At 36.9% G+C, this 10,321-nt stretch overlaps 1 protein-coding gene across 1 annotated transcript in view; it reads left to right on the top strand.

Moving 5' to 3' along the window:
- Positions 1-10,321, top strand: part of TRPM3 (transient receptor potential cation channel subfamily M member 3) — a 263,902-nt gene that overhangs the window by 224,103 nt on the left and 29,478 nt on the right. Inside the window, exons 20-21 of the mRNA XM_031058932.1 lie at positions 5,237-5,365; positions 8,649-8,900. Of these exons, the coding sequence (XP_030914792.1) occupies positions 5,237-5,365; positions 8,649-8,900 (381 nt within the window). The remainder of the gene's footprint in view (positions 1-5,236; positions 5,366-8,648; positions 8,901-10,321) is intronic.

Consider the following 10,321-nt stretch of genomic DNA (forward strand, 5'->3'; position numbering starts at 1 on the left):
TTGATGTCTGCATTTACATGTATTGGAGGGCTTACAGATAAATAGTTTAATAAAAATATTTGGTAGAAGTCTGCTAGCATTGCAAGACTTTTAGAGATTACCATTTTTTTCAGGAAGTTAATGTCTAAAATTTGAATTATTGTGTATGTTTTTCTTTAAATAAAGTGGTAAGAGGCAGTTTGCTGTAGTGCTCCCAAAGAATTCCCTATAGGAAAATTCAAAATAGGATTGCTTCCAATAGGAAGCCCAGTGGGAGGTTGGTCTTAGTCAGAATATGAATTATCTAATAACTGATGAAAAAAGAGGTAGAGCACTTCTTTCCTTGGAACATTTTTATTTTTTCTTCTGTTTTGACCAGTCTGTGGTGTGTCTGTCACAGAAAATGTGCAGGTAAGTACCCACAAGATATCAAAGACATAATTGACAGCCAATGTACATTTTTCAGGGACAAATTAGTTAAGTCAGTATATTCACTGTGTTAGAAAGAAATTAAGCTTCCAGAAGAAGCAGAAAAAGATGATATCGTGGATTTCAACTACAGTAAAACAGTACCGAAAACTTCACAGGGTTTTCTCACAGCTAAATTAATAAAGTTATATTAAAGTTACTATGTGGATAAAAAGCTTTTTGACAATTAGTCCTCAAGAGTAGATATTAATTATTCATTATCAAGCTGGAAGCCAGGATTAAAGTTTTCTTCTATATCAAGTGCTATCTGATATTTTTATTCAAAACTTGGATGATGGAGTAGAGATTGGCTATTATTTTCATTATTATTTAGTTATTATTAGTTATTTTGCAAATTACACTAGAATGTAGAAGGATAAGACCAAAAAGATCACAGAAAGCGATCTTTTTGGTCTTCTTAGCTGGAATATTCCATCCCAGTTCAGCTTCTGCATCATGTGACAAGCGTGGACTGGTTTGAAAGACCCCAAAAAAGGACAATGTTTCAAGTTTGTAAAGCTTGACTTAAGGGGAGAGATTAAGGAAGCAAGAATGTTTCCTCTGTTAAAAGAAAAAAACGTCTGCAGAAGGAATGTAACAGTTTTTGGATATGTGTAAGTACCTCAAAATCCTTGCTGAATAGGACAAAAAATAACACCCAGACAGTTCTAGGTGAGAAGTTAGGAAACAGTTTCTAACTGCTCCAAGAAGTACTGTCATGAACTGTGTAAGGACATGCTAGATTTTCCATTATTAGTGATTTCTAAGCTATCTTAAATCAAGACATGCGTTCATTATGGTACACTGGAATTAATTGTGCCTCAGACCAATGGAATTGGCTAGATGGTTTCAGGTGGTTTTTCCCAGTCATATTTTCTGTCATTCTGCTGAAAGCACAGCAAATCACAAAGAATGGATCCTTCTGCAAGTGACTTCTTATAAGAAAAATTGCCTTGCAGGTGTTGGGAGCAACTCACATCAATCAAGTCTTAACTGTGGTGGACGCTGTAGACTAGCAAAGTTTAACAACTTGGAGTAATTTATTGCTCAACTCAGTGGCCACTGAACATTAATCAAGCCCACAAGTCCAGAAACTACTCATCAGCAGCCTAGTCTCATTACCAATTGCAGTGTGTATTATGCACAAACAGAAAAGTCTTTACACTGCAAATGGAAAGAAGCATCCTGTTAGTTCAATTTTTAAATGGGAGAGAGAAATCAATATTGGATTTCCATTTAGGCTTGTTCCTACAGTTTTATGTCCTGAGGCAGGTCTCAATCAAGGTCATTTATTAAAACTGGATCTTGGATACACTGAACGTAGAGAACAAGTTAAGGTGGATTCTGGCTGCCATGCTTGACCTGTTGTGTATATTGAGAACTCCTGGAGACTCAAAGCAAAACAAGTTTCAGAAAAGGATTAAAATTGTACAGCCTATGACATTTTGCAAATACATGGGCACAAATATTATTTATGGATTTCTAAAGAAATCGTTCAAATTTTACATTCCATATTCCAAAATGCATGTAAAGGTCCTATGGCTATTGTACGCCACTTAAAACAATTTGAATATTCTGCATTTACCTATCTCTATTACTAAATAGCTGTATTCGTCTTCATTCTTCAAATACACAAGAGCAAATTGAATGAGATATTTGAGTAAGAAACATTTGGCTCAGCAAACACTGGACAACTTTTTCTCAAAAAAAATCCCAAAACAAACGAATAAAAAAAAAAAACTAAAAAATAACACAAACAAACCAACAGCTCCCCACCAACTTTTAGCCTTTCTCTTTAGATATGAAGCAATTTCAAAAGTCAGCTGCTCTGTTGTGTTTTATGGCTGTTGCATTGGAAACCATGATGCAAATGTTTCATCCCACAGATTGCTTAAGCAGAAGAGGATGATCTTCTCCTACTGTTGACTACTCCCACTGTCCTAATATCAAAAAATGCTTGCAGCAGTGTTAAAATAGTAAAATAAAAAGTTGAGTTTTATTGGAAACTTCCAGGTATCCTGGTGGCTATGAGCTCACATGGCATTGGATTTCTACAATTTTTATAAGTTTATCAAATTAGCATAACTAACAAATATTGTCCAATTAGAAGAGTAGTTGGTTAGGTTATTTTCTCTGGGTACTGCCCCACTGGAGTTGATCTAGGGCTTCTTTGCCCCATTTCATATTGTGTCTCCTCAGATTCTGATCAGAAAACAGAAGCCTGCTCCTTGTCAGACTTCTTTTTCTTAAGAATAAGACAGAATAAGAAATAAACAGTATTTCAAGACTGTTTTAGAAAGTTAACTTACTACTCTAAAATCTAAGAGAAATGGTAGCAAAAATACTAGGAACTATATAACTATTTAATAGTAGTCTAAGAAGCTACAAATATATTAAATATACATAAAAATCAAAATATTTAGGCATCATTACTACTCGCATTAACTGAGATACTAGCAGGAATTAAGAGTTTATGATCATTTAATTATTGCAATCAATTGGAAAAGAGGAGGGTGATCTCCTTCTTAAAGCATTAACCTATTGGTACAATTTCCAGGTGTGTCCTCTACCACAATGAGTATTCCAGTGTTTTCTATGGAATGAGACTGCATCCATAAAAGGGCCAGGTGCAATTCACCCTTGAAACTTCTTAGTAGCCCTTCCTTCCTTAGCTTCTTCAGTCCCCAATGGTGACAGTGACAGCTCCTAGTTCTTTGTCAAGCCAGGCAAAAGCAAGAAAAGACAGGGTTCAGCTACTTCTGTGGTGGCACTTTTAAAGAATCTTGAGTACCAGCTCAAACAGCTACACTGAAGTTTCACCACAGTCTTGGATCAGTGTTGCCTCCAGGAAGGTGAGAGCAAGTTAGAAGTATGGGGAGGGAGGAGACTGTCATTCACCCTGTCACTGAAGGGCTAATTTCTTGGGTCAAAGTGGAGACATTTCAGTATAAGTTTGCTCACAAATCAAGATTCCTTTCTCTTTTGTCAAGCAAAAATATTTTTCAATTTTTACTAAGTTTGGATTGACATAAAGAAACCCACCAAAACCAAAAAAGACAGCGTTTCAAAAGAAAACCTGGAAGAAGCAAAACACCCTAGTTACAGTTAGATTCTTGCAGTTTCTGTCACTTTTGTAACCTCTGTGCCCTCATTCTTTTGCCATACTGACTGCAAGTACTCACCAAAGGCTGCTGAAGCAGATCAAAGTAGATTTCCTGACAATTAGTAATTAATATGGTCTAAGAGGAGTGTTAAGTAACAGTATCACCTGGCTTTTTGCTCTGTATTAGAAGGTGCTATTTCCACTAGGGAGGTGTGTATCCAGTTCTGCCTGCCCAGACAGAGGTTCTCCTGACTCCAGTGTCGCCCTACGTGTTGGTCTACATTGCTCTCCATTTCCTTTAGGACTGGTAAGGGAAGAGCAGCCTCCAATGACTGTGCGTTGCAATCCATCATCCCTCACAAACTGAAAGACAAATGAGATCATTTCCTCCTCAGTTTTATGCAGACAAGAAGTAGTGCTTCAACTGTCTGCTTCCTCTAAACTGATAGTTATGGCCCACAGAACAAATTCTCTTGAGTGTCCTCAACCAGCAACTGGAACAAAAGCCAGAATCCTGTGGCTTTTACAAAGAGTGGAAGTGACATTCTCTAACAAATACAATAGAGCTATAAACTCTGTTCTGTGATGTGCAGAGCATTGAAATAATCCTACCCAAAAGTCTTAATGCCCTTTGTGGCTGTTTCAGCTTAATGTGAGCCCATGTGCGCAATAGTGAGTAACGTACAGCTAAGATAAAAACTGAATTCAAATATAGATGTATGTATTACAGCTTTCTGTCACAATGACTAAATGTTCATGCACAGAACTGAGTCATCTTTTCTCTGACTTATATTTAGCCTTAAGATACATTTTCTTATAGGGCTGCTGTTTGAAAGGCAAAGTAGACAGGAGGCTGGATTCTGGCCTCCACAAACCAGAGTGGAATCCTTGCTACAGTCCATGCTCCAGAATGACACTAGGGTTTCTCTGAACTTTAGGAACTTGATGATGCAATTTGCCTGACATTGTCTTTTTTGACAGACCATTTAATTACATTCAGCATGCAGGAAAACAAAGAAAAAGAAACTAAAAACTGAATTCACTTTTCCTCTGGATCAAAAATTAACCTGGAAGGTGAATATATCAGGAAGGAAAAGAAAAACATTCACACTTAAAAATTTGCAAAAAAATATAAGGCAAATGAATGCATGGCTATGCCCGGATCCTTGCTGCAGCCATGTGAGTAGGAGTAGCAGTGTTTTGGGGAGGAAACATGCTTTAGGTTAGGTCAGAGGGTAAGAAGACCTCTAATAATGCCTAAAATCTGGACTCAGAGTGCCAGACAGCTCAGATTAGGTGAATTGGGGGGCGGGGGGGGGGAGCACAAAGAGGGGGGGTTAGAGGACTAAAGGCTTTTAGAAGCAGATGACAGAGAAATCTCACGTAGCTTACTTAATTGAGTAGTTGACACAGTGGTATTAGGATTGCCATCGCTGTGGGGTGATCTAAAGGAACTGCATTAATAAAGTCTTTCTGAGGAGATAGATAAAGCTGGACATATGTGCATGTGTTTTGCAGATTCCATACAGTATGTGAATTAATGTGAGCTTTCTCAGACAACCCGGGACAGTCTTATTGTTCTTTTGTCTGTGAAATCCTGGTTACAGTCGAATCAGGAATATCAAATCATATCCTAGCTCAGTTGTATAGATAGTGACAATTGATACTCATATGTTTTCTTTACAGCTGGCATACATAGGCTACTTGATGCTATTCAACTACATTGTGTTGGTGAAGATGGATCGCTGGCCATCTATTCAGGAGTGGATTGTCATCTCATACATTTTCACTCTGGGAATAGAGAAGATGAGAGAGGTAAATTCTCCCCAGCCAAGAAATAGTAAAAAAGGAATAAGCATGGGATTTGACTGGTTTTTTTCATTTTAATATCTTCCTTTATTATTTCTCTCAGGGTTCATTTTTATGAATGAGCATATCATAAAATTGCCCTTTTTTCAGAAAGGCAAATGGATTGTTAAAAAAAAAGCAGGAAAAAATATCTAAATTCTTTAAAATTAGCGATTTCTTTGTCTTTCTCTCTTTCTTTCTTTCTTTCTCTCTTTCTTTCTTTCTTTCTTTCTTTCTTTCTCTCTTTCTTTCTTTCTCTCTTTCTCTCTTTCTTTCTTTCTTTCTTTCTTTCTTTCTTTCTTTCTTTCTTTCTTTCTTTCTTTCTTTCTTTCTTTCTTTCTTTCTTTCTTTCTTTCTTTCTTTCTTTCTCTCTTTCTCTCTTTCTCTCTTTCTTTCTTTCTTTCTTTTCTTTCTTTCTTTCTTTCTTTCTTTCTTTCTTTCTTTCTTTCTTTCTTTCTCTCTTTCTTTCTTTCTTTCTTTCTTTCTCTCTTTCTCTCTTTCTTTCTTTCTCTCTTTCTTTCTTTCTTTCTCTCTTTCTCTCTTTCTCTCTTTCTTTCTTTCTTTCTTTCTTTCTTTCTCTCTTTCTTTCTTTCTCTCTCTCTTTCTTTCTTTCTTTCTTTCTTTCTTTCTTTCTTTCTTTCTTTCTTTCTTTCTTTCTTTCTTTCTTTCTTTCTTTCTTTCTTTCTTTCTTTCTTTCTTTCTTTCTTTCTTTCTTTCTTTCTTTCTTTCTTTCTTTCTTTCTTTCTTTCTTTCTTTCTTTCTTTCTTTCTTTCTTTCTTTCTTTCTTTCTTTCTTTCTTTCTTTCTTTCTTTCTTTCTTTCTTTCTTTCTTTCTTTCTTTCTTTCTTTCTTTCTTTCTTTCTTTCTTTCTTTCTTTCTTTCTTTCTTTCTTTCTTTCTTTCTTTCTTTCTTTCTTTCTTTCTTTCTTTCTTTCTTTCTTTCTTTCTTTCTTTCTTTCTTTCTTTCTTTCTTTCTTTCTTTCTTTCTTTCTTTCTTTCTTTCTTTCTTTCTTTCTTTCTTTCTTTCTTTCTTTCTTTCTTTCTTTCTTTCTTTCTTTCTTTCTTTCTTTCTTTCTTTCTTTCTTTCTTTCTTTCTTTCTTTCTTTCTTTCTTTCTTTCTTTCTTTCTTTCTTTCTTTCTTTCTTTCTTTCTTTCTTTCTTTCTTTCTTTCTTTCTTTCTTTCTTTCTTTCTTTCTTTCTTTCTTTCTTTCTTTCTTTCTTTCTTTCTTTCTTTCTTTCTTTCTTTCTTTCTTTCTTTCTTTCTTTCTTTCTTTCTTTCTTTCTTTCTTTCTTTCTTTCTTTCTCTCTTTCTCTCTTTCTCTCTTTCTGCCCTCAGTTAGTTCCACTATGCCTTGGAAACCAATGCACATTTACTCCCCGTCACATCTCTCAATCACATTGCAGTTACATAAGAGATGTAACTATGGTTATAAAATGTCCTTTACTCTGAAAGAAGGAGTTTCAGTACAATGGGACTGAAAGAGACCTTGTTTTTTTATATAAAATAATTTGATTCTGTACTTCTTGGACTCCAAATCATAGGCATGCCCTATGTTTTTTTCTTTTCTTTCTTTCTTTCTTTCTTTCTTTCTTTCTTTCTTTCTTTCTTTCTTTCTTTCTTTCCCTTCCTCCCTTCCTCCCTTCCTTTCTCCTTTTCCTTCTTCTACTCCCACAAAATTTCTGTGTTCAAATTTCAGTGTGGTGCTCCTTTAATAGCATTCACAAGTACAAGGGGATCTTCTGACAAGCCTTAAAGGTCGGCAAAATTCCTTAAAATGTGACTCTAAAATTTTTTGTATGTGTCAAGCAATAGTGTGCATCTGCCTAAGGATGCAAAAGCAGACACATAGAGCAGAGACAGAGCATTTAAAATAGCACTCAGTCTATAAAGTAAGTGAAGTGGCTCTGTTTACCCTGCCCCTCGTGGTCTCTCCCATCTAACGCTGTCCTCTTTCACTTAGCCAAAGGTCCATTTATTCCACAGTGACACCAGAGGCCCAATTCAGCCCTCATGTGAGTGCATGCGAGTCCCATTGACCTCAGCTGAAAGAGCACATTTGTACCCCTGGGCTGAATCTGTTACCAGTTATGTTTTTACATTCTGAAGCCAGTGTTCTGGAGGGCTAGACTAAAAATGGGCTTGCCACACTTGGGCTTCAAAGACGGGTTTCTGACACAGTATGGTAAATGCTACATAACAAATAAAAAGAACAGGGGAAAAGACCCTACTTGAGTGGCCCATGAGTACACATCATTAAGCAGAAGAGAAAGGAAAGCAGTGGCAGTAGCCACACGAGGACTCTGCAATTCTAATGGAGCCAAGGCACTGCTGACTCAGCAGGTAGGAGTCTGCGCTCAGGAATTGTGTGATCTGGTTTTTGCCTAATCATTCAGCCCAAACTGGCTCTTCCACAAAAGTTTACCAAGAACATTTGTCACGATTGATTTTTAGCAGATGTTGGAATTGTTCACAGATAAGCCCAAATTTCATTCCAAAAACAAATTCATCTTTTTTGAGGAACTGTGTATGTTCAAATGTTCTTGGGCTAAATATAGAAAATGAAAACCAACAGCTTTTTAACTCTCTAAATGGTGGGACTTATTCATGGAGATCACTTGAATAATAGTTTTAAGAGTAGTTTGGAAAAGCAATCAAGTTACACAAATGATCTTGCAAGGAGAATGACAATAAATTCATAAGGTAAGATTATTTATTTTTGTGACCTTTATTCTTGGCTGTGTAACCTAATTTTCAAAAACAGGCCCAAGTAGTATCTAGTATTAAATTTCTGATGCAGAGCTTTGTGATTATTAATTACTTCTTGGTAATTTGATACATATTTTAATGTAACTTTCTGTAAATCTATAGCTTCTTTAAATGTGAATTTTCTGATTGAAAAAAATCTTTCTGTATTTTACCCTCCATTCTAAGACCCTAGGTTGGGGTAATACATTTGAAAAACAGAAATACATACACACATTTCTATTGATTTGGTGAGGATTTTAGACTGAGTCCTTTGTCCACTTTGTCCTTGAGAGTCTCTTGCACATAGATACATGTTAAGAATGGTTGAAGGTTTCAGGAGAAAAATAACAGAGAGTACCTGAGATATTTGGATGATAAGGATGATAAGGATCTATCCGCTTTTCTTTTGGCCTTTGTGGCATATATCTATCTGCTTACTACAGATTTTTTCACCTTTATATGAAAACAGCTCAGCTCCTCTCCTCTGCATTTCTTCTGTCCTTCAGATCCTCATGTCAGAGCCTGGGAAGCTGCTGCAAAAAGTCAAAGTTTGGCTCCAGGAGTACTGGAATGTTACTGACCTCATAGCTATCCTGCTGTTCTCTGTTGGGATGGTTCTCCGTCTGCAAGACCTGCCCCTCCGGAGTGATGGCCGCGTCATCTACTGCGTCAACATCATCTACTGGTACATCCGGCTGCTGGACATCTTCGGCGTCAACAAGTACCTGGGGCCCTACGTCATGATGATCGGGAAAATGGTAACAGCACTGGGAAAACCTCTTCTCTTTGGCAGCGTGTTCTTGGCTCAGTGTCCTTAGCCAGTGGCACTGCTGCAGATCCACCCGTATGATTTTTACATTAGTGGTTCTATGTAGGCTAGAAATCAGTGCTTCGTTGAATCAAAACCTCCAGAATCAAGGATTGGATTTTTCCTCTTCTGTCAGATGATGTATAATTTTTCTTTCTCTGACATCACTCTTCAACAGCAGAGCCACCCTACACCCCTGTGTGCCTCACTTGCAGAAAGTGTAAAGGAGATTTGGTGATTATAAAGGAAGGTGGTTTGTTAAGGTAAAGAAAAAATTGTTCAGGTGTGTAGTACCTTGAGACTCTCGATGTGTTGTGAGAGACATGGTGTATTCAAAACTATAATGGTTGTGGTTAAGACTGACCCTTCTACAGTTTGATCCACATCCACATGGTCTTCCATCACTGAAGTTCAGGTGTGTCCTGGTGACATGAGAAATCCATTCACATAAGTGCAACCTCTGTGCCCTGGCCACATCAATCATACACACTATAGCAGGAATATTAACAGCTTGTGTAATAGTAAATGCATGCACAAGGAATCAAGAGACATTTGCTTCCACATGCTTGTCTTTTGACTTTTCAATTTTCAATTTTCTTGTTTCCATTGAAGTGTTGCAATTAAGCAGCATTTTGTTTGTTTCAGTTAAAGAAAATGGCTGGATTTACAGATGCACATGCACACATCCCTGATATTTGGATACCTGCGTATGTAGCTGATACATGTGTACATATTTCACATACAGTATCCAGCTTTTCTTGTGTAAATCATGTCTGTTTCATGCATTTTCAGGTTTAAGATTTGGGGTTTTCTAAATAGATTAAAGCCCCTTGAAGCTCACTCTAAGTAAAAAAAGTAAAATTAATATTAACTCCTCTAGATTAAATACTGCTATCTGTTTGGTATGGGACAATAATCAGTAAGTCCAAACAGGCTGTCTGTTATATTTATCTCACAATGGTCCTTAAAGAAAAGCTTCGTCCATCCTCACCTTCATAAGAAAAGGGGACATGTATGAGTGCATGGACTACAATATCTCCTTGGTATTACATTAGTAACAACAGGCTCAATGAGCAGGTATAAAACTGAAATGCAAAATATACATCCAGTTACACAGCCTATCCAACAGGGAACCATTGTCTTATCCCTTCAATTTACCAGCTTTCTACTGCAAGCCCACAGTGCTGGGTTTGACAAAGAAAAAAGAGCTTAGTGGAGAAAAAGCCAGGGAGAGAGATTGAGGGAAAACATGAAAGTGATAGTTGAGTTGTTATGTCCTGGAAAAGGGATTTTGAAGTGCCCTTCCTCCAAGAAAGCATAAAGGAGGTTGACATGAGGTTTTGCAGAGCTCCAGAGTGAAAATACTCAGCA

Source organism: Geospiza fortis, unplaced genomic scaffold (genome assembly GCF_000277835.1).
Source record: "Geospiza fortis unplaced genomic scaffold, GeoFor_1.0 scaffold279, whole genome shotgun sequence".
Lineage (NCBI taxonomy): Eukaryota > Metazoa > Chordata > Aves > Passeriformes > Thraupidae > Geospiza > Geospiza fortis.